This window comes from Platalea leucorodia (genome assembly GCF_965183815.1).
Source record: "Platalea leucorodia genome assembly, chromosome: 13".
Taxonomy (NCBI): Eukaryota; Metazoa; Chordata; class Aves; order Pelecaniformes; family Threskiornithidae; genus Platalea; species Platalea leucorodia.
In genome coordinates this window covers 15992034-16016068 of record NC_138835.1, presented here as the reverse complement: position 1 = coordinate 16016068, position 24035 = coordinate 15992034, and the positions used below count along the sequence as shown (strand labels likewise).

The window sequence follows — 24035 nt, the reverse complement described above, 5'->3', positions numbered from 1 at the left end:
GTTTGACCTCGGACCTGCCTGTCACTACGGAGCTGCCTCGCCATCCCTGGACTGTGACACTCCTTACTGTCACCGGCCCTGCTCCTGGTTTACTGACTTGCATTCCTGGCTTGACCTTGGGCCTTCCCCATCACCATGACTTTGCCTGATGATCCGGACTTGTGATTGAGCCTGGCTACTGCCTCCAAGTCTCTCCTGCCTGCCTTGCTCTGTTAGTGTGGGTCTGAGCCCTGGCTGGCAAGGCCCCTGCCCTGCGTGCCTTCGTGTCACGCTCGGGTACCGCCTCCCTGGCCCTCCCAGAGCGGTCCACCCTCGCTGACGTGGAGCCGCATCCTAAATCTCTTTGCTGAAGGCTTGATTGATTTGAAACACGACTGGCCTTCCCAACAACAACTGTTTTTATGTTTAAAGTTTGTCACCATGACCAGCCTCTCTTTTACCTCTGCATTGCCTTCTTAAGGAAAATATATCCAAATATTCGTCAAGCATTTCATCATCATTTTTCTTGCTTTTCTCTGGTCTTTCATCATTTTGCCTGTGCCTTTCTGTTCTTCAGAGTAGACAGTGCTTCTACTGCAGCTTCTGCTGCCAGCAGAATATACTGCCAGCAAGGAAGGCCAAAACTTGATTGCATTGTATATTGACTTCTGTTGCGCAATATGACGGGCTCATTGGCATCTCTGCATGTAATTTTAAAAGGCAGTTTCATGCTTTGGTGCACATGGCAGAAGGTTCTGTGCTTGCTAGCTCTCAGGTTACTAAAGAGTGGCGTCACATTGGTGCTAGGACAGTGTTTAGGGATGTGATCCTTCTGTAGTACTTTGAAATGATGATCAGTTCCTTGTGTATGATACACGTGTTCTTCCATTTAACTTTCTTCCTGTAGTACACACATTTCTATGTGTTAGCACATTCTTAACTATTTCAATTTCAACATTATAGATAAACCTCTGGCTGGGAATTCTGTAATTTAGCCTGCTGCAGGCCTGACTTACTCTTTTTCAGCAATACAGAAAAATAAATAAAAAAAAAAAATCCTAAAGAGCTTTTACTGAAAAAAAGGGAAAAATGCCTGATGTTCCACAGAACTGGAAAGGCACTCAGCAATTGTACTTGATTTTTACGAAGAAGTCTGGAAAACCCTCAGACTGTATTTTTCATTTCCAGAAGCTTAGCCTGCCATTTCAATGTATTTTGTTGACGACGTTGTCTTTCGAAGGGCGAAGGTTCGGGATCCCCCCCAAGGCCTAGAACGCCTTTCTTTTGAAGGAAGGGGATTCACAGTGTTTGCTGTGTTTTGACAACGTCTGTGTGGTGATACCAGTACTTGTAGGTCGTATAAAAATAAATATGTTCCTTTTTTTCCCCTGCATGTGTAAGTTTCCTGGGAAAACAGTATGCAAAACTACAGGGCACTAAAAACAAAGACAGATAAAGGCATGAGAGAACAGGTGACTTTTCAGTCAGGGCTGGAAGAAACAGATAAATGCTGCTCATTGTAGAGCAGTGCTTTTGCAGGCAAAGCAGAAGTGATTTGATAACAACCATAGTAACCAAATTCACCCTTTTTGCCCCTGCAGCCTCGCCAGACCTGATTCATCAACAATTATTTTAAATAGTTGTAATGTTAGTCAGGCTTGGCAGCATCTGCAGATTTTTCTGGCAGAACTTTCACCCTTAAATTGTTGGTATTAATCATAAGTCATATGGCTGCCCATTTCCACTTGCTACATTTTGATGATATTGAAGCTTAGATTGTCTTCAGTGCTAATAATAAGAATATTTAATAGTAATGTGTAGTCCAGGTATTACTAATTTTGTGGCCTTGGTATGGGTGCTTGCGACCCGAAGGAGAGCAACTGGGAATATGGATATGCTATTTTAGATGAATATCAGAGGAAGTCAATACGTATGGAAAAACATAGAAAGGAAATACAATGATGTTACTTGATTTTTCTTCTTTGTAGGTTTTCAGAGGATTATTTATCTTCTCTGGGGAAAACAATTGGTAAGTGAAGCGCACGGATTTCAGAAATGGGTTGTTGCACAGGATTTTTAGAAATCTCCTAGAAGAAGAAATACTAAAGAAGACATAATAAGACAGAGAAAGGTAAAGGATTGCATTGCATATCTAAATGCTGTCTGATTTTGTATGCTTCTGTTTGCTCAGGCAGCTGGCTACTGTAACTGCATACAAAAATGAGTTTGAGTCCTTGGTTTAATATTTCCAAGTTAGGAGTTCATTTTTATTGTCGGGAGTTTGTGTTTGGGTCAAAAATGTCGTTCCTAAACACGATCAGAAGGTGGTGCAAACTAGAAAATCAATGCACAGAGATGATGCAGCCAAGCATCATTTGCAGAGCAATTAAGGATCACCAGAAGTCAATGCAATTTCTTGTGATATTTTTAAAGGCACTGTGTCAAGCCCGCCTTAAGTCAGCATTTATCATTTTGGTAATGTTTTACAAATAAAATAGAACTACAAAATTTTAACATGTGAGAGCAGAATAAAAGACAAGCATTTGTGTAGCTTGGCTGAGAGATGATTGAAAGGGATCTGTTAAATCCAGAAATGTTTGAAGGAAATGGAGGAGAGTGCTCTGAGGTGTTCAGCTTGGCCTAAAAGGTGAAATTAAGAAAATGCTTTCACAAAATACCAGATCAATGTTTTTTTCAGTCAAGTGTATACTGTTGGACTAGAAAATTCTGAAAAGCAATCTTGTGGTACCTCAGTCATTGCTTTGAACGTTTAGACTGCAGTGGACAAGGAGTGGAGAAAATGATCTGAAAAGAGATCCTGCTGTCACAAGGGAAAACATGGCAGATGATGATGTATCTCTTTCGTCCATGGTGTTTGGTGTAGCTCATAATGTCTTTCATCCTGTTAACACTACACTTAGAAAGCTAGTTAGGCATCTGTATTAAGGTTTATACCTTCACGACAAGATTATTGAAATGATTTTTAAAAAAAAAAAAAAAAGCAACTTCTAATACACGACCATTCATGTCAAAAAGTAGAAAAGATTTTGGAAGGAACCCATGCTGTTAGTTTATTTTTCCTCTGCAGCCTGTGTGCTCCATCCCAGGATGAAAATGCCCTCACCTACACCCTTGCCTATCTGGTTGCAGGTAACCTTGTGCGAGTTGTACCGCATGGACTGTTGGTGTTCTTCCCATCGTATCCTGTCATGGATAAGAGCCTGGAATACTGGAGAGTATGTTAATTGCTCTGCCTTTTTAGGTGGTTTAGTTACACACGTCAGTCAGTTTGTAGTTATGCTATCAAACCATGCTCATTGAAAATTCTTTGTTAATAAGTACATTATAAAATGTGGAAAGTAAAAACGCAGGTCAGGCTCCTTTTATTTTGCTCACAATACACTGAAATGCAGGGTTGTAGAAACCAAACCCAAAAGAATCTTAATACGTTATCTCATCTGATTTCAGAGTTCATTTCATTTCACCAGACTTCTTTTTATTAAACCTCCAAATTCTAGTTGGTCTAAGTGCTTCAGCTCTTTGGGAAAAAATCCCAATGTGAGCATTTCTTTTACTTTTTAATTTGTAACTGTTGCAACTCTAATTTTTGTGACTGCTATGCTCATGACTTGCGTGTCCCTGGTGAGACTTGGTAGAACCGTTCTGTTTTAAGTGCTCCTCCTCCTTAAAAGTGAATGCTGGGAGAGAGGTGTCCTGTTGCGGAGCGTTGGGAACTTGCGGAACGTTGGCGGACGTTGGGAACTTGCAAGTTGGAAGGAAAAGAAATGGATCTCCCATCTGCGTAGCGTCTGAGTTGTACCAACTGCAAAGAATCGCTGTTAGTGGTGTTAGGATTGCATGTTTCTGCTTCCATCCCTTTCTGTTAGGCAAGAGAGGAACGGACTGTTGGGGAAGTCTGTGGTGACCGCTCCTGAGCGTTTCCTTTCTTGTGGGCACTTCTGCTATGTCCTTACTTTCACACGGCCATTTCTGATGTGTTCGTTATCTGTTCAACAGGAGCGAGATTTTGCTAAAAGAATAGAAGAAGTGAAGCCGATGTTTGTGGAACCCAGGAACAAAGGAAGCTTTGCAGAGGTTGATTATTTACATTACATACCTATAACGTTTTCAGAAAATGTTTTTAGGTTTAAATACCTTCTCTAAGATGTGTTTGGGTGTTTTACCATGTTTTACCTTCTCATCAGAAGTATCTGACGTTAGTCGTTTATGCTTTCCCAGATGTATTCTAGATTTCACAGTAATGTAAGGATTTTGCTAAGCAAATGGTTTCTCCCATTTGCAGTTAGTAAAAGTAAAGCCAAATTATACTTATTATACTTATACTAAGCCAAATTAATCACATTTTAGATCTTAGTGTACAAGTCCAATTTAGCTAGTACAGCTTTCTACTTATGCATATGCAAAGGGTAATACCATTCCTGCTCTTGCTTAAACTAGTTTATCTTTTAGGTAATGGATGCCTACTATGATAAAGTCGTCTGTCCTAAGTCCAACGGAGCTGCTTTTTTGGCAGTATGTCGGGGGAAGGTAACATAACTGAGGATTTGTTTCATCTGAGATCAGAGTATATAGTTGATGGAAAAAACCCATCGTTCTGGATTTCAGTACATTTCTGTTATTTGACTGTAATTACATGTGGGAAGAAAACCAAGAGAAATGGGATGCCCTGAAGCCTTTTCAAAATTATGTCAAGTTTACATATGCCTCCTTCCTGGTTTTGTTAAGGGATACGCCTTTGAGCTCTTTACAGGGGATGAGCATCATACTTACATCACCTCAGCTCATCGGCTGACAACAACAGTTTTGGAGGAGAACCAAAAGAAACATTTGTAATCAAACATGTTAGAACAACACTGCTGAAAACCCAAAATATTGCTTGGCTTCAAAAAATTTACATTAACTTCAAGTCCTCTGGACACATTTGATGGCACTTCATTTACATTTTCCAGTACTGATAAATCGATGCATATCAGTGGAAATATATGCAAAAACATAAATTACTCTTAGGGCCGTTTTGCTCCTGCTTACTGCCTACCAAGAGAAGATTCAGCTTCTTTTGAACCTTCAGTCCCAGTCTCCAAAGCAGCTGTTAGATCACTGAACAAAAGACGTAGCTCTTCTTGGGTGGGACTGTCGGTTGAATATGCCTGTTCTTCGAACAATAGCGTGTTACCCCGAGAGGAAGAGTCTGGAGAGATCGTGCTTGGCACTAACGCGCAATTGAAGGACAGCTTGTTTAGTTTATTGTAGTCACGGGGTTAATAGTATGACTGCAAAATTGGAAATATTTGAGAGGATAAACCCAGAGAGACACGTGTTCAGAAGCTCTAAGGCTAGCTCCCTTCTCAGCCGTCGCTTCAAGATTCCCTCCCAGGTTGCTGCTCAGCTTTTACATTGGCAGTAGGTTCTAGCAAGCGTTTTGTGTTCTCTGTTCTCTGAAAGAAACCTGAAAAACCCAGTCCTTTTTATAAAGAGGAGATTCTGGCCCAGTTGCTCTAGTTCTTTTACTAGCTGTATCTAGGCCTGGGGTGTCTTTAAAAGTTCAACGGAATTTTCTTTCCTGTTTGAGGGGGTGAAGGGCAGGTTCTTTTTTTTTCTTTTTTTCTTTTTTTTTTTTTCAATTAGGGTTTTTTTCTTTTTGTCTAAGGTTGGTCTTCTCATGCTCTTATTAGCCTGAGGGATTTGTGCCTTTGTGCCCAAGATAAAATGTCCGTAAATACAACTATGCCATTGCTAGCTCCAGATGGGTTATAGTGCATGCTGGGACTGCTCTTCTCGGTGGCAGTGCTGGCTTAAGCTGAGCAGAGTTGGTCATTCCACCCGCCCATCCATCCCTGATGTTGTATTCTGTCACGGCTGCTTGTGTGGCACGGTAAATGAGATTGGAGAATGGATTCAGCTGAAAAACAAGCCAACTTTTTTTGCCTCGACTTATTTTTCAGTCTGTTCAACTCTGATTTTGCTCATTTCACCAAGTGATTTGCCAGCACGGCATGGACCGTGAGCATGTACGGGGGGGTGAGCGGACGTAAGCAGCGCAGCTGGTGGATACGACCCTGTAGTCTGGTGGATTCTGAGCGGAGTTCTGGTAGCTTTCCATTATTGCTTTGAAATGACTCTGTTCATTTTTAATGTCAGAGAAGGTTTGCTATGTTCTTATTGTGTCTTGTTAACAATTCAGGGTGTGGAAGGTTTAAACAGAGGTGTTGGCTGGCATTTAAGACACCTTCTGAATACAGCTGTTCTGCTTATCCAGGAGTCAGACACTTGCGTTAATGGTGTTGGCTGAGGTATGCTTTGTCAGGGCCTCCTGGAGGAAAAAGCTAAGTTTAAAGTCCCGGTAATAAAAGCAAAAAATCTAGTTGAAACTCTTCATAACGTATTTATAAATGACACTTGGCTAGGGATTTAATTTAATGGAGAAAATAGGCCAGTAACTGTTGAATTGCTCTGAAATACCACTTCAACTCCTGCTGACAATGGAAAACAATGTCTCTTCAGGCCAGCGAAGGCTTGGACTTTGCAGACGTGAATGGACGAGGAGTCATCATTACTGGGCTTCCGTTTCCTCCTCGTATGGAGCCCAGAGTTGTTTTAAAGATGCAGTTCCTGGATGAAATGAGAAGAAGCGGTGCGGGTGCACAGGTAATGCTGGGCAGCTTTCGCTGGTGGCTGTTTGCAGGTTCGTGTCATTGTTTCTCCCTCTCTTCTCTGTGGATTTTGGCTTTTGTTATCCTCCCAGCCTCACGGGACCATGAATACCAAAAAATCAACCAACCTTCGGAGTTTGTCCCAAATAGTCACCTTTTTTTTTTTTTAATGTTAGGCATTCCAAATTCTGTCTCCAGTGACACGGTCTTAATCAAACATAGGCTCAAAAAATGGTATAATTAAAGTTTCAGTCAAAATCTTTTGCATCTTATGCATGTTATCCATATATCTTTCTGAGGGAATTACTTCATCCAGAGAGGGTGGGCAGGCAGAGCTGCCCGTGCTGGCTGGTTTGGGGATTTTTTTGATGGTTTGGGGGTCAGGCCTTGTTTGGTTTTGGTTTTTTGTGGTTTGTTTTGCTTTGTATTTTGGGGTTTTTTTTTTTCTATTGCTTCAGGCATGAGAATGACCAGCATTATAAATTTATTTTCCTGCAGAGTAGCTGTTAGGTCTTAAATAATATGGCGAGTCTGTTGTACTACCAAGGCTGTCAGTGCATCCTGTGCTAAACAGCCCCTCAGGTGGGGTATTGCTACTTGAGACTTCCGTGCACCATAAGCCAGGTGTGATATTCGAATCGACCTGTATTTGGCTTTCCAAGGCTTTTAGAGATTTGTCAGTAGAACGTGTTAGATGTATTTTTTTATTTCTTTAGCAAGGAATAGTGACTGTACAGCAAGGAGAGTACGTTTTACCTGGTAAATCATGTTAATTCTTTCTCCCACCTATTGCAGTATTTATCTGGGCGTGAGTGGTACAGCCAGCAAGCTTCCCGGGCTGTGAATCAGGCTATCGGCAGGGTCATCAGGCATCGCCAAGACTATGGAGCTATCTTCCTATGTGACCACAGGTGAAACCTTGGCTCTAGAACCTAAACGTGCCTCAACATCTTTATGTCCCGACACGGGTATTGGTATTTTGTACATAAATGTGCTGATGTTACTGTTTGGAGAAGGCTACAGTTCATAAGTAATGAAATTACTTTATATAACAGGTTATATCAATATTGCACTACTTTAAGAAACTAACTAGATTGTTATCTCCTGCTCCCAAAATATACTGTCCTGGAGCTGCAGAAAGAGATTAATGGTATTAATGCAAAATAGGCCAATTTGTTGAATTCATGTTTGTATTGCTACTGGAAATTATGTGATAATAACTTATAGTTTTGCACTTTCTCTGTCTCTCATTTGAGAAGGCAGTCGCCAGCACTGCGTTTTTTTGAGAGGAGGATGAAAATGAGGAAAGATTATATTGCTGAAACAATATAATCTATATTAAAAGAATATATTAATATAATATTATGTTAATACCCATTAATATGATATTAATTGATATAATATGTATATAATAGGCAACAAGAGTTTAACTTATAGCCTTCAATGCTGAGGCTTGACTGGGGACAGCGAGCACATCACAGTTCAGTACTGCCGTTACTGTTGCACAGTTAAAGATTTTATGGACAAAAGATAAGAATTGGCTGATTGCATGGTACGTGGTATCAACAAAGCCCTTTTCTCCTGTGTGAAGACATCACCCCATTATGTTTACTGCACTGTTTCCATCTTTTGTTGTCTCACTGCTCCTCCCTTGTCCTTTTGGACCCTGATCTAGCATTTATTTAATCCGTGTAGGCCAGCCTGGCAAATAATTCTCTCCTTTTCCAATCCTACACAGGTTCACAACTGGTGATGTAAGAGGCAAGCTGCCTTCGTGGGTCCGCCCTTACGTGAATGTTTACGACAACTTTGGGCATGCAGTCAGAAGCGTCTCCCTCTTCTTCCGTGTTGCTCAAGAAATTGTAAGTGTCTTTTAAAAAAAAAAAAACAAAAAACCAACAACAACAACAACAAAACCAAACCAAAACAACCAACCCAACAAATTCTCTTGATAGTGTTGGAAACTGGGGATACTAATCCAGGTGAGAGATGCGACGCAATCACTTGTCACTTCTAAGCATTGGAAGCTTTACGGGAAAGGAGATATGCCTCATCTTTCTCCAGCTGGGACAGGATGTGTTGTCGTGCTGTGCATCTCATTAGGTTAGATCACAAAAATAACTTCCTTTTCCAGTCCTTCCTAAATAAACATAGCTTTCATTGGACAGTATGCAAATACTGGCACTGATGTTAGCATCAGAAAGCTTATTACCTCACCCTCAGGAAGAAGGTATATGTGTGGAAGGATCAGTCAAACCCTTAAACTTAAATCTAAGCTGACTGGTGTAAAGCATGAGACAAACCCATCTGTTATTATTACAGTTCATCACTGGGTCATCTTTACTACTACGGCTTCTCTCTTAGCATTAAGAAGCTCTTCTCCTCAGTAATAGTTCCTTGATTTAAAAAGTGATATTGTAAAAAGACTTTCTAATTGACTGGAGAAAGTCATAACAAGAAATGAGTTGGAAGCCAGAATGGGGAATTCTTTGTCCCCAAAATGGAGATTAAGATTAAAATAAACACTTAAAATGTCACATACAGACTTGGATGTCTTCCTGGAAGATGCTTTAGCCAAATAAAAGTTGCTCAAAACAATAAGTTACAGATGGATGGTACTAGATGAGTTGATCTTTTCTGATCAGAAATGGGAGTTCCATGGTAATTAAGAGCCACGACCCAATGTGCTTTGCCAGAAGGAGCGATGTTGCAGGGATAGTGTTAGGAAGCAATTGCTCTTTAGCAGGGTCGTGACCCTTTTTCGGTTACACAGGTCGCTTAGTGCTAAGCCTACTTACTACACTTCATCCATCTGCGTCACTTCCTAGTTATTTGATCCTTTTTTTCAGAAGCCCATTAATCCAGAATGCTTAATAATCTTGCTGTCAAGGGTTATTTGGGAAAAAGGATAGGTCTTTGGATTGTGGCTGGGGATTTTTGCTTGCAAAGGAAGGGGAGTGGAAGAGTAGCTTTTGCCTGCTGTAACGTTTTGTAAACTGCTTGCAGATGCCCCCAGCCCTGCCCCAATGCCCTTCGGGCTCTGCTGGTTCCCTAAGTGAAAGCGATACAGCACCATCTACTTCATCTGAGCAGATCCTCTCCCTGAAAAAAGCCAAAAACTTGGATGACCATGTTCCCAGTTTGAAGAGGAAAAGAAAAGGTAGGTTGGGTCCTCACAGATACACTTTTTTGTTTTAAGCTGAACCAAAAAAGGAGGAGCAAGGGACTAGAAACTGGAATGGGAGAGAAAGCAAGGAGAGCTCAAAGACTGATGTAAAAGTCTGATCAGAAGGGACACAGCTCAGCATTAGAAAATGGGGGAATGGGTTGCAACTACAGAGCGAAGAGGCAGATGGGGCCTGAAAAGGTGTCCTGCAGAACAGGAGGAGTTTGGTGGAATATCATAGATAGCTTAAAAAATAAGAACTGGAAGTCTGTTTCTGATTAGCCCTGACTTTCAGATGCCCTTCTTCTGTCCTGCTGTATAAATAACTCTTACACAGTAAATCTGACTAAGAAAACGGAGTGCATTGACCTTGGAAAAAAGCAGTATTTTAAAATTTGTGGTTAGCTAGTGCCAAAGAATAACGTATTTCTCACATCAGATATTCTTTCAGAACGTTCCACTCCAGATTGCTCGCTGTTTTGGAACAGAACAATGAAGTTATGTTTAAAACTCTGGCTCCAAAACAGTTGTGACTGAGCATGAGGGTGATTTCACATTACATCTAAGCCAGTGTGACTGCAGGTTGTCGTTGAAAGGGGTTACTTTGGCCACTGCTTTTTTTCTCCCTTGGTTTCCAACCGTGTGCTTATGCTCCTTCCCTTGAGTTGAATCCATCTATTGTGCAACGGCAGAGCAAGCAGATGAACTTGCTGACCCCATTTACCTTTCATCCACGTGCCTGGTAGATCCATCTGAAAGGGTGGGCAGGGACGTATGACTGGAGGCAAAGGGCAGAAGCTGCATTGCCTCTTTTGATACAGATTTTCAGTTGCATTGCATTAGCTGTAACATCAAACTGCACCTGTAATCATAGTTTTGGCTAAAGAGTTTCTTGGACTGACTTTTTAATTTATGGCGTAATATACTTGCAGTCTTCTCAAAATAGTGACTTTTCTTAGTAACTGACTGATAAAGGAATTGCACAAAATAGTGGAAATATATTTTGAAGAGAATGCCTTTTAGAAGTAGCAAACTGATACTAATGTAACACCACCTACAGCTCTAAATTCTTATATTTAAAGCCAAATATACCTGGATCCTGATAGCGAGAACATGTATTCTTGGGACCTGCGGGTGACTGTGCCTTATAGGTATTGATGCTGTGAGAATTGTAGGCTTTAAAAAAACTTATTCTGTTTAAAAATAATGAATCATATTTCATGCCAGAATCTCTTTTAAAAAGGAACTCAGTTTTTGGGAAATCCATAAAGCTGAAGTAGTTAAACACAACCAACTGTTGCAGTAAGACTTTTTTTCCACTGATCCCAAGCCAGTTTGAGGTTAAATAGGACCATCACTTAAGGAAAAGTTTGAGAAAAGTCCACCAGGTTGTGGTAACAAATGCTTGAGCAATTTTGGAGTGATTAACAAACACACTCTTTCTACTAAGTCATATAACATAATTTTGCAAGATGTGGACGACTTAAACCAACCAACACATCTTTGTGGTTTGCGATGTAAAGTTTTGAGGTATTACTAAGTCAAAGCAAATGCAAGAGATAATGTGGAATGTTAATTTGTCATCTCTATTATGCTGTGATGCCAGTAAATGGAGATGGAGCATCCAGCCTATGCATGGAATATGAACAAGAGCTTGTCTCGCCTCGAAGGCAATGTATTGGGCTCTTGGATGCGTTGGAGCGCAACGAGAAGAGCAGCGAAGATGCAGAGGAGGAAAGTGACTTGGCGGGAGAGGAAAAGGTAATGGCAATGGTGTAGCAAAATACTTGCTTAAAGTAAAAATTGCTGGCTCTAAAGCAAAACAAGTTTGGCATTGATTTAAGAGTACCAGTTCAACCCTCTTTCAAGAAAAACTCACTGTAATCGGCACTGGTGACTGCAAGTTCTCATAATTAAGCTTAATCAAAGGGCTTCCTTGCCACGTTCGACTAGATGACCAAGAGGTACAGACCTGTGCTGTGCTCCATAGCTGCTGACCACGTAGATTCCTGGAAGTTAACAGTGCTCTCCGGAGAGCAATGAGCCCTCAAAGAAGAGGTTGGTAGATACACAGTTCCTCCTGGGGGGAATTTGTGTCAGCGCTTGGTACGTGACCAGATATTGAGTTTTAAAAAAAAAAAAAAAGTGAGGGGGGCGTTTATGAATTAGAACTTGCGCTTTCAGGTGCAAATCTTTGATTTGCCTCAGAGAATGAATATTGCAGACTTGCTGAATCAAAATTCCACTATCGCATTAAGATCAACAAAGCTTCATCTGTGCTGTTCATTTTCTTTCCTCTTGGACTGGTATTTTTATACATCAGCAATTAGGCTGTGTTATTTTTGCTTTCCCGAAGTCCCTGTTTGCAGTTGGTGGTGGGGTAGCTCCCTTACCTGGCTGCCATCGGCAGGAGTGTTTTACTGCTGGCTCGCAGACTGGTTTGGCTGATAACTAGTGTGTGGGCTCCAGGAATGCCTATTGCAACATACCCAAGCAGTTCACTTAGGGGAAGAATGCCTAAGGGAAAGTGTGGACGTGTCGGGAGTATCCAGGGGATATCTAAGGAGGCCTAAGGGAGGTGGATGGAGATGTGTACAAAACAGAGGGAATGGACAAACTTGGAGAAACGAACAAGGATAGAGAATATTTAACTTGTGTGCAGCTGGTTGAGAAATTGGCTCCATCGCCCATGGGCCGTCACGGCATAGACACCAGAACTTCTTTGGAAAGCTTGGCACCTCTCGGCTCGGTATCTGGTTAACAGAGCTGCACTGCTTTTGGCATAGCTCGGCATTTCCTTAAGTCAGATAAGCTGATGGTCCTAACGGCTCGGCGGTGAGTCAGCTCGTGTGTGCTTTCTATATTTGGCATTACTACTCATCTGTGGCTTGCAGAACTGTGGGGTCATCCTGTCCTGCACCTAAATTGATGACCAGAGACGTGGGGAGCGTAGCCCTGAGACACGCAGCGCCTCTGAGGGAGCCAGCCTTCGCTCCGAGTCTAGTATTGAGCTGATTGTAACGAGCGCTGGGTTTGGACCGATAGTGGGGCGGATGCGCTTTCGTATCTTTCTTCACCACCCGCCATAGGATCTGTGTTACCGTTTTTTCTTTTATCAAGGTTATACTGTACCCTTGTTCCCTAAACAATGGAAAGTTAGCTGCTGTCATTCTGAAACAATTTGCTTGGGGTGAAAATGAAGAACAGAAGAAAAGAATTTGTCATCTCTAAAAAATCAAAATACAAGAAATAGTCTCTTAATCCATTTAAAGAATGATTTGACAGTTCCCCTTAATCAGTTTTCCTTGTGAGATATGCCTTATGGAAAGTTGTCTTTCAGAAGCCTTATTTCTTCGGGATCATGCTGTTCAAGGTGGTGCCTTCACATAGTCCAGGATTAAGATGATGTTTTTGATTGTTTTTCTGACTCATTGCATGTATCATAAATGTTTGACTCACTGCTTGTATTCCAATTCTTCATTCCGTTACACGATGTTCAAAATATATTTAAATGTGCACTTAAATCACGGTCAGGCTTGTCTGGAAGTCAGTGTCGCTGCAGTATTTCGAGTGCACTGAAGGTTGTAGTTCTGAGTATCAGCAACTGACTCTACAAGGTGGCAAAGCTGAGGTTACTGGCCTAGGGTTTTGTTTCTTTTTGGTGATGTTGTTTTAGTTGTAGTTAGTTTAATTTGACTCTGAAGCTTTGTGATCTGAATAGACGCATTTAGAAGTCGCACTGGAATACAGGGGTACTGTTGTGTTTCACTGGTTCCTTTCACAAATGAAGAACACTATTCTGTAAACGCACCGATAGTCACATATGCACTATGAAATTCTTCTGTTGGGCAAGAGCAAAGAAGTGACTGACTTCACATACCTGCTTTCTCAACAGGTATGTAAAAACCAACTGGCAATATGGAGCCATCCTGCAGTTTCTTCTGGTACTTAGGTGATTGTTTTTAATGTGGTGATACTGGCCTGATCTAATATTGGAGACTCTGCTATTAAGCAATTCCACTCCTCTTGCTCGCTTCTCTTTTGGAGCTGTGTATATACCGATATTCCCAGTCGCCGCAGTACGAGCGCAATTCTTTACCAGGAATGGGAGATGCTAAAGAGCTTGTCAAACCGCAGGTGTTTTTGCTGCCATCTCATCCTATCTGCCCTGATATTTTCTACAAGACTGCTTAGGCTTCCCTTCTCAGTACCCCAAGAAAAGCCCTCCTGTAGGTTTTCTTCAGAAGAGGAGTACTTCAGGCAGGAAGGTGAAGGGGCGTGTGGGGCCCCAGTTACACACAGGTATGTGTACGCTCCCACTGAGACAGTTAGCTCTAAGTCCAGCTTTGCTTAATCAGGAATTTGCACCCTCAAGACCAACTTTGTCTTTAATTTCCTCTCTTTTGGTCTCTCTTTTGTCCAGTAAGTGATTACCTTCTAGAAACAGGTATGTGTCCCAGGCTCTGTTGCAGTCATTTAAGTTGACTTGTTTCACCTTCTTGAATGGTGTCACAAACTGGCTTAACAAGCTTTCACTACTGGAAATGGCTGAATTAAATGGACAATAACTTTGAGAAGCTTTTTTTTTTTTTTTTTTCTTGAACCTTTCTTTTCTTTTAATCTTCACAGGCACAACGTCTGTCAACACTTTCCCTTCAGCACGAGAAGAGGCTAACGGATGAGCAGAAAGGAGGAAAGAAGAAAATAAAGCTAGTCAGCAATACAGTATGTGTTTTCATGTGTCTGTGCCATCCCTTTGATCTGCAAGCTGCTTTAATTTGAATTGGAAATTTCCAGGCAGACAGTTTTTTCTCCAAATTGTAAATATTCATCAATGTATATCTGAAATCTTTCTGTCGTGCTCTTTCTCAAATCTAGACATCACAGACCCAATCAAGCACAGGTCCAGGGAGGGCTAGTAGGTGAAAATAATTGTTTTCTGGCATTGACTACCTTGTGAACATCTTTTCCCATTGACCAGGTGTGGTGGGTGGTTTCATTCTTTTTGATTAGAATGGAATAGTTCAGTTGGAAGGGGCCTACAACGGTCGTCTAGTCCAGCTGCTGGTAGAGCCTCAAATGGTATAACTGACCAGTTTTGGGTAAGCGATCGCATCCTGACCCCACCTGTGGTGGGTCACGGTTGTGTGTTATGCTTGTAGTTGTGCATTATTGGTTTGCGCTGTCTCCGGACTCGGTTAACTCATCGTGCGGCTAGTTGCTTAAGAGTCACGATAAATTCAGGAGAATCCCCTGGGTGATTGTGTGTGCCAGTAGTTGTCCAAGGTCCTGTCCTAGCTGGGTGCTGTCTGTCTGTCTGACTCCCCGTCACCTGGCAAACAAAACTGATAAAAGCAGTCACAGATCCTGAAGCCGATAATATCCAAGGTGTGAGGAAGGGAGCAGACTCATCACAGAGGGTTCTGTTTGGAGTTTGTTGCTATCTGATGTCACGATGAGTCAGCCTAGCCCTCAAGGTTTGGAGTAGATGTCACTTCTCTTATTAAACCTTCTCCTAAGATACAATTGTGCAATGAGACTTGGCTGCCTTCTCCAGGACTACTGCTCTGAGGCAGTCGGTTTTGTCAGCAGAGAAGGTGAACAGCATCGCTTCTCTTCTGTGAGCGTTCATTCCCTCACAAATGTTAGAGGGATTAATGTTTTAGAAATAGATGTAATAATCATCTGGGAAAATTAACAATATACTTGTGCCTCGGGATTGCCCCAGTGACACTGTTTTTTGTCATGAAGACATGTGACAAGGGTCCAACGGCTCATACATTCAACGCGTGTAAGCACGTTGTAATGCACAGTCGCTTTCATAAAGGAGGGGTTGTTCTGAATCTTTTTCAAGTCCCTGCTGCTTGTGATGATAGAAGAAGGTTTCCCAACACGAGAGAGAAATCTAGCTTGCTCGTGTGTCTAGTGACTTCAAGACATGTCTTAGAGGAACCAAAATGCTTGAACACCTTCTGTGCTTTGTATCTCCTGCTTCAGAGATTTGTGTTTTTCAGTTAATTGGATGTTTCCAGGAGATGGGCCAGTTAGATTTGTGTTTATTCTGTGGCACTGAAGCTGTTTTGGTTTTTTTGGGAAATGACACATGGATACAGCGGCGACTACCATAATTGCAAGAGACAGTAACCTGTTAGTTGAAAGCATTCGTTATTCTACGTGCTTGCGGAATTGTAAATATATTGCTTCCATCTGAATTCATGTGAGAGTAACTCCTCAAGTCATACTACTTACTGAAAAGTCTTCCTCTTTTTGCAGCAAGCGGATAAGAAAGCAGAGCAGACGGAGCCAAAGAAGGCCCGAGCTACGTTGTACATTGCAACAGTGAAGGAGACCCTAAGCCAACAGAACTATGATCTCTTCTCTAAGGCTCTGCAGCACTACAAGAAGACAGATGACTTCCATGCTATGCTATCTCAAATGAGCTCCCTCTTTATAGAGGATGAAAAAAAGCATATTTTGTTACGAGGTATGACAGCTGCCCTAGTGTATTTCTATGACATGACCCTCGTCTTTTAAATAGACTTGCCTATTTCAGAGGTAAGCGTTACGGATTTGAGGTACATCGGTCATTAACAGTCATCACTTTATATCCCCAGATCACACAGAAAATGTTCAAATCGCATTCCATGGAAGCTTGTGTTATTTTAAACTTTACCTAGAAGTAGTATAGCTTATTCCCTGTGATTTAGGAGGTAAGATCAAGAGCGTGGTTGTGCGAGTTGGATATATGCATTCAGGAGGGTTCCGTGCTAAAGCAGTAAATAAGTAAACAGAATACCTAGAGAAATTTTCTATTTAAATAATGGTGAGTATAAAGCAAGTTATCTGGGCAAGCACGGATAGTTTACTGGTTTAGCTGGTATTTTCTTGACTTTTAACAACTGCATTGACAGGAACCGGACTCCCACCAACGTTTCTTCTAGTTTAACAGTGTTTTCTCTGAATTTTCCTTTCCCTCTCAACTTGTGAGCAAATGGGCAGATTTTTCTCTGACTTCTTTCATCTACTAAAATAAAAAAAAATAGTTATTTTGTAAATTGTTTAAGGTTAATTTTAAGGTTAAGGAATGGGAAGCTCAGTATGAGCAGTTAATACTAATAGTAGCCACAGCCTGTTTCCCAATTTGCTGACCTTGCTATATAAATAAGAAAATATTTGATCGCCAAGTTAAGGCCTAAGTCTAGTTTTCAAAAGTGACAGGCACCTGAAACCTAAAGTTCATTTGACATTTAGGCTTTTGGTTGGCAAGCGTTTTATGGTCAGTAAGTAAGATGAGGTGTAAAATTAACAATATATCAGTGTCACAAAGAAGTGATTTAGATCACTGAGGGAACCACCTCAAAGGTATTCGCAAAAGTGGTTTTAGTATGATGTTGTAAAAGCGCGGCTTAACAAAGCTCGATGGCGAGGTTCGCTCTATTAATTACTGCGTGGAAGAAACATACAAAGGAAAATGGAGTTACACTCGAGTTAGAACGAGTCCCAGAGATTGGGGACGTAAAGGGTAAGGAGGACCCTCCCGTTGAGGCACGAGTTTCAGCGTGGGCCCCCTTCCTTTCTAAACTCCTCCTCAGAGAGGAGTCTAGGGGTGGCCAGGTCCAAACCCAGTCTCAGACTTGGTCAGTGGTTTATGTCTAAGGGATTATATGTGTAACGTTTCATTAGCATCACTTCAGCGTGCAATCAAAGTTACCAAGACAAAATCAGAGTTGCCCTACGAGGTTGTGTGTGGTATCTGTCGCTTACCGAAGATCTGCCGTTGGTAAAAGGTCTCTCTGCCTCGAAGAGCAACCTTGCGAGGTGTCCCAGCTCACGGGGAGACCACCGCCATGCAGCCACGCTGCTGAGCAGGGAGGGCTCAAAGAAGGCTCACTTGGGCTGTCATATTTATGGAATAAAGTGGTTGGCTTGTACTCAAATTCCATGCGATGGGAAAGGTATGCAGGACACTCCTTGTACCGACAACTTTCTTTATTCCTTGATAAATGAGTCTTGGAAAAACACCTGCTATTCATGTGTTAATCTCACGATCGATGTTCCAAGCTCATGCGCATCGATGCTCACTCTGTCGCTCTGCTCCTTTGTGGGTTTTCAGAGGACAGATTGAAACTAGGGGAGTTGTTGGCCCGTTAACGGCTTAGGCCTTTGCCTCCTTTGGAGCCTGTACCAAGCGACCACTAGTTTGTTTAAGGGGTTGAGTGCGTCCATCACAGTCAGTTATTCCAAGTACCAGCCTGGCAGGTACTTCGACCCCACGGTTTATGAGGTAGCTCATGACCTTTTGCCTGTTTCACTGAGAGGTAAGCTAGTTCATATTTACAGTGAAAAAACTAGTTATTACCTACCGGTAATCATATTGATGGAAGTTTGCATGAGAGCTGACCTCTGTGTAACCTGTAAGTGTGCTTATTGTATAAATATTAGAGAATGACATTTAGATTTTAAGTTATTTAGCAGCACTTTGTACCTTCATATTACCTAACCTACAAATCCTGCCATTGTAGGTTTCTGTGGCATTTATTACCTGTTGTGAACGGATTTTTCTTTTTCTTTCCCTCCCTGCCTCTTCCCTCTCTCTAATGTAAGAATTTTACCAGTTTGTTCGACCTCAACATAAAAAACAGTTTGATGAAGCATGTTGCAATCTGACTGGAGTGGGCTGCGGCTACAAACCTGAGCACAGCCTCCTGCGGGAAGAGAGAGAGACACTGGCCAAGAAAAGAGGTGAGGAGCTTGTTTCAGCACTGTGCGGGCAGTTGTATCGTTCGATGGACATCGTCCAGTCGTAGAGCCGGACGCATCTAATATGCAGAAACATAAGGGTGGAAAGCAATTTAGTTTAATCAATATTGAGCTGAGTCTCTGCTCTGCATGATCCTCTTGCCTGCTTCCCATAAGCCCACAGAGATGGCGGGGCATGAGTTACTGCATAGTTAGTAACGATGCCATTTTATTTCCAAAGGGGATTTTACAGATCTATTTCTATCTGGAATCTGTGGATTTAAAAATCTTTGTGTGTATTCCTATGTCGTCTTTGCTACCCACATAGTGCCACCAGAACAGTGTACAGAGGGTAATCATGTCCTCATAGAGCTTGTGAAATCTTTGAAACGCTGGAACAATAAAGTCCTAAAAAAAGCAGCGTGTCAGCTCATCCCCTCTTATCAGAGAAATACATCGACATCTTCAGGTGTTTTCAGCATAGAATGGCGTACTTTAAAATGCACCATTCTGTTCCTTCTTCCCCGAGTTCACTGTTAATGGACTGGTTTGATTTAACAGAAGAAAAACAGAGTCAGCAGAAAACGGCATTCTCCAAGGACTCGTGCGCTCAGCTGAACCCTGGGCTCCACTTGAACCGGGGAGGGTTCCACCTGACAACAGGACTGAACAGTGCAGGTACGTTTCATGTTAAATAAAAGCACGGTCCCAAGGAAATACATGTTATGTTTCATTTCGCCACTGACTGTAGATTCTCCTGGTGGGAGCCGATGTTTTTTGTGTTCATCTAGCACAGTGGCTCACTATCTGCAGGTGGGAGTGATGGTAGTTCAGAATTTTCAGCAAGGATTGTGCAAAACGAAACAGAAAAGCCAATAAATTAAATCAAGAGGGATATGAAAGAAACCAACTGAAGCCAGAAGTTTGCACTGGCGACGGACCTGGCATACGTCAATGAGGGAAAGGGCGAGCTGCGCAGAAGACTGCTGGGCTTCCTGTTTGTCCAGGTTTCATGAAAGGGAGCCGTTTGAGGAATGCAAATTTAGATTAGGTCAGTATGAATTCAGGTATGAAGAAGAAAACAGTTCCTGTTATCGGTAATGTGCATACTGCTCATGTGGACAGTCTGGTTTTTCTGCAGAAACAGAGACTGGCAATTGCACGTAATCTCTGTATGCATCCCTCTAATCTCATACTGTCCGGTATTTATTTTTGAAGTCAAAGGCTCGGTTTTGATTTGATTACAGATCTTCCTGAGAACAGCTGGGAATTTTTTGTATTTCTCACAAGGAAATGAGTAGGATAGTTGGACAGCTTAGAAGTCTTTCTTTAGAGGGTAAAGAATAGTCAAAGGCTAATTCTTTCTTTTAAATAAAAAATAAAAAGCCGATGTTTCCTGGAAGGCTTTAAAAGCTTTTCATGTATGAAGCAGTGTTGTGGTTTTTTTATTTGTTTTCCTGTATTGTTTTGTATTTTAAGAACATTTGAACAAAACAGAATCTTTGGTAATTCTTTTGTCCTGAGGTCCGTGAGATTTGATTTTCACAGAAACTTGTTTCCACTAGAAGTAATTGAGAATATAATAGCAATAAATGCATGTATTATTTCTGTTGCTCACTCCTTAAGTAAAGTATGCTCCTGTGAAAGTGTCAGAAGGCCGTATGATATGCAATAAAAGATAGGGATTATAAAATTCACACCCATGTTTTTCCCCTTTCAGGAAGGCCCATCTTTTAAAACGTCATTATCTTCTTTAACTTCTCTAAAAGTTCTTTAGTGGAGAACAAAGATCTAAATACCAAAAGATAAGGCTGGTTAATTTAAATCAGTTTCTTATCCTTTACTTCATCCATATTTGCATGCCTGTAATATGCAAAAGAGAACTTTTTCCTCTAAAACTTATCCGAAATCAAAGGCTGACACTTGGAACAGGAGCCCACCTGGAGGTTAGCAGGATGTTCATAGCTGCTCCCACCTCTGTTGCACTCCTACGTTGCTTTTGTGCTATCTTGTGTGTTACTTCAGGTTAGTTATTCTTTTCTGACGTTATGTTTTCCTGTTGGGAAACACACACACGCGCGCACCTTTTCTCCTTTTATTAATAAAGGGTGAGAAACCTGTTCTTTAAAATTGCTTTCAACAGTTTACTTGCCCGTGCGTCAGGCCGGCATAGTTGGTTAAGCCATCTGTTTAAAATGCTTCGACTCCTTCAGCGTAGCACAAAACCTCATTTATTGCTGACCTCCATGCACAGCGTCTTCTGTGTCACCTTTTTCTCATTCCCTAGCAACCACCTGACACATTTCTCCATTTACAAGATCAAAAAAACTCCAGAAGATGCTAAAAGCGATGCCCAGAATGAATTGGCTCAGCTGCCGTTTCCAGGAGCAGGCCTTGGCTCTGCCCGAGGCCGTGCCCGAGGGAGGCGTGCGGCTTTACCTCTTCGAAGTAGCCCAGGAACCCCCTTCTGAACGAAAAGAGAAGTTGACGCCAAGGAGGGACCCGTTCGCCTCTGTTCCTCCCCGAGCCCTGCTCACGCGTGTTCTCTGTCTCCCAGGGCAGAATGCCGGTCGAGCTCCGAGGAAAGACGCTGAAAAAGCTGCAGGCGCTAGGAGGGATCAGCACCAGGTCCTGAGGGCCGCCTATCTCAACGACGTGAAAAGGGCTTTGAACAAAAGCACTTACAGCCGTTTCTATGAAGCATTGTTAGCTTACAAGAAGACAGATGACTATGATGCCATGGTATCAGTGATAGCAGCCCTCACCACCGAGAGGCCAGAAGACTTTCATCTCCTACAAAGTAAGGGATTTTTCTTTTTTTAAATCACTTTTATTTAGTTGAAAAGAAGATGTAGGTGCTGCGATCTCACGTGAGCAATGACCTTTCATGGTCATTAGTTTGCAAATTCTCCACTTTTAGGAAAAACTTTTAGTATTGGTAGACCACCTCTCCCATCTTTTGGTTTAGCAAACTAGATAAATGGAGCAGCAGGAAAGATGTGTAATGAATGTCAGTCAGAGAGCGAAAAATGTCAAGGTTATAAAACATTATCTCTTGTTTGTTCAGTTAGAAATTGTCCATTAAAGACATTTGATAAGACCTTGGTAATTCCAGTCCTAACCTTCGGTCAAGCTAACTTCAGTCAACTGATTTAGTCACCTTTTTTCTCCTCAATTACTACAAGAGATTGCTCTTTAGAAAAGACAGTGCTGACTATTGCGCTGACTCAATTTTCTTCTCGTGACCATTGATCGCTGTACTGGTGCGAAGCTCTTGGATCACTTCCAGGTTTTGGGATAAGTAATCACACTTTTGATTCACTATTCTTCTACAGAGCTTTACTTGGGAATAGTTAGGGGACTGTGTCATGATTTAGTATCCTTATCATTCATAAGCTGATATTTATTTTCTCAGAAGTGGTTTGCTTTCGGGTTTTTTTTCCCCTTTTATGGGTTTAATGATGAAAGGATTTAGGAAGCTACAAGTTTTCAAAATTTGAAATTGGGCTTTATTGTTTTTAAAAAAAAAAAAAAAAAAAAAGGGATGACACGCTGGTCTCGATTGCCTCGATGGAGGCATCTTGTCTTGTGCTACGTAACACCTCAGTTCCTCCTCATCCCATGTCTCTGGTGTGAACTGTGCAGGAAACGATGATGCGTACAGTGTATGCTGGGAAATGCTGATGTAGTTTTGTTTGTTGTCTTTAGGAAGTAAAAATAAATATTCTATTGACCTTGAATAGATGTCAAGTCTCCAAATCCTTAGAAAATTTTTTTTTTCTGGTGCATTAACCAGTCAGATTAGTCTTGACACAGTGAAGAGTGGGAGGGAAACGAACTGTGTGGCACTGTGACTCATAATCTCCCCTGGAGCGTTCTTTCTCACAGAGAGTCAGTATCTTTACTGAGCAAATATTTTGACCTCAGAGGACTTTGTGGTAGAATTGTCTGTGCTTGGCAGCAAGTCATAATTGGGATTTTTAAAAAATTTCTGTATACGTGTTGTGAATTCTTGTCAACCGAACAGTAACAAGAGATTTCCTTTTTGAGAAAGTCTTTTCAGGTATTGGGTAGATACCTGATTTCCCCAGATCAGTCGTCAGGTGAAGGGCTGGATCAGGTATTTATGCTTAGCTGTAGAGAACGGAAGAATTTTGAGGTGAGCTGAGATTATTTTCAATACTAACTACTCACCTGTCTTCCGACAAGGAAAAGCCGATAATTATAAAATCAACAAAAGTATCTAGCGTTCCACCACCCTGAAGATACTCTGAGGAATATGGCTGATATTGTTCAGCTTCCAAAGAATTTCTTCCCTCCACAGCAAGGAGTCTTCCATGGTCAGGCATTTATTTTCCCATGCATTTGACTGTATTTTCTTTTGGACAGGGTTTTACATGTTTGTGCGTCCTCATCACAAAGAGCAGTTCAAAGAGATGTGTAAAAATGTGACTGGAATGGTCTGTGGCGAGGGAGAGAAGCAACTGCAAGAGGACGTACAAGGTGAAGGGACCCCTCGGAGTTTGGAGAGCCGGTGCACTAAAGGAGAAAGCAGCCACGAACAAGGTTGGGAATGAACATTTGAAGCTTAGAATCTTATTTATTATGATGGGTAGTGTCCAACAGCCTTAGCTGTGGGCTGGGGCCTCCCTGTGTTCGGTATGTAAAGGAAGATGAAAGCAATTGGCCATGTCCAAATTGAGTTAAAAAAGGTGTAAGAGAAGGCAATGGGAGATGGGGAAGTGCAAGGAAACAAGAAGAAAATTATAGTGTGTCCTGGTTTCAGCTGGGATAGAGTTAATTTTCTTCCTAGTAGCTGGTATAGTGCTGGGTTTTGGATTTAGGATGAGAATACTGGTGATCACACACTGATGTTTTAGTTGTTGCCAAGTAGGGCTTACACCGGTCAAGGGCTTTTCAGCTTCCCATGCTCTGCCCAGTGCACGCGAAGCTGGGAGGGGGCACAGCCGGGCCAGCTGACCCAGACTGGCCCGAGGGCTATTCCGTACCGTGTGACGTCATGCCCAGTATAGAAACTGGGGGAGTTGGCTGGGGGGAGCGATCGCTGCTCGGGGACGGGCTGGGCATCAGTCGGCAGGTGGTGAGTGGCTGCATCACTTGGTTTTCCTGGGTTTTGTTCCTCTCCTTTTTTGTTGTTGTTTTCCTTTTCATACATTATTTTTTATTATTATTATTATTATCATCATCATTATTATCATTACTATCGTTATTATTTTATTCAATTATTAAACTATTTTTATCTCAACCCATGACTTTTTTCTCACTTTTGCTCTTCCAATTCTCTCCCCAGTCCCACCGGGGGGGGTGAATGAACGGGGTGAAGGGAAAATTTTTGCACCTAAGTGGGGTGGGGGCAGAAGTGGATGAAGATCCGCTGTGTCTAGGAAGAATTTGCCAGAACTATTTCAATATAAAGGGTCCCTTCAGTAATAATGTGTGTTAGTATCAGAAACTTTTGT

At 41.8% G+C, this 24035-nt stretch overlaps 1 protein-coding gene across 1 annotated transcript in view; it reads left to right on the top strand.

The window, feature by feature from the left end:
- The window catches only part of RTEL1 (regulator of telomere elongation helicase 1), a 51139-nt gene that overhangs the window by 20616 nt on the left and 6488 nt on the right, over positions 1-24035 (top strand). The window contains exons 19-33 of the mRNA XM_082325789.1: positions 1968-2008; positions 3130-3215; positions 3997-4074; positions 4450-4527; positions 6502-6645; positions 7446-7561; positions 8389-8512; positions 9657-9810; positions 11423-11577; positions 14446-14541; positions 16090-16300; positions 18421-18558; positions 19117-19233; positions 21113-21355; positions 22945-23121. Coding sequence (XP_082181915.1) covers positions 1968-2008; positions 3130-3215; positions 3997-4074; positions 4450-4527; positions 6502-6645; positions 7446-7561; positions 8389-8512; positions 9657-9810; positions 11423-11577; positions 14446-14541; positions 16090-16300; positions 18421-18558; positions 19117-19233; positions 21113-21355; positions 22945-23121 — 1958 coding nt within the window. The remainder of the gene's footprint in view (positions 1-1967; positions 2009-3129; positions 3216-3996; positions 4075-4449; positions 4528-6501; positions 6646-7445; positions 7562-8388; positions 8513-9656; positions 9811-11422; positions 11578-14445; positions 14542-16089; positions 16301-18420; positions 18559-19116; positions 19234-21112; positions 21356-22944; positions 23122-24035) is intronic.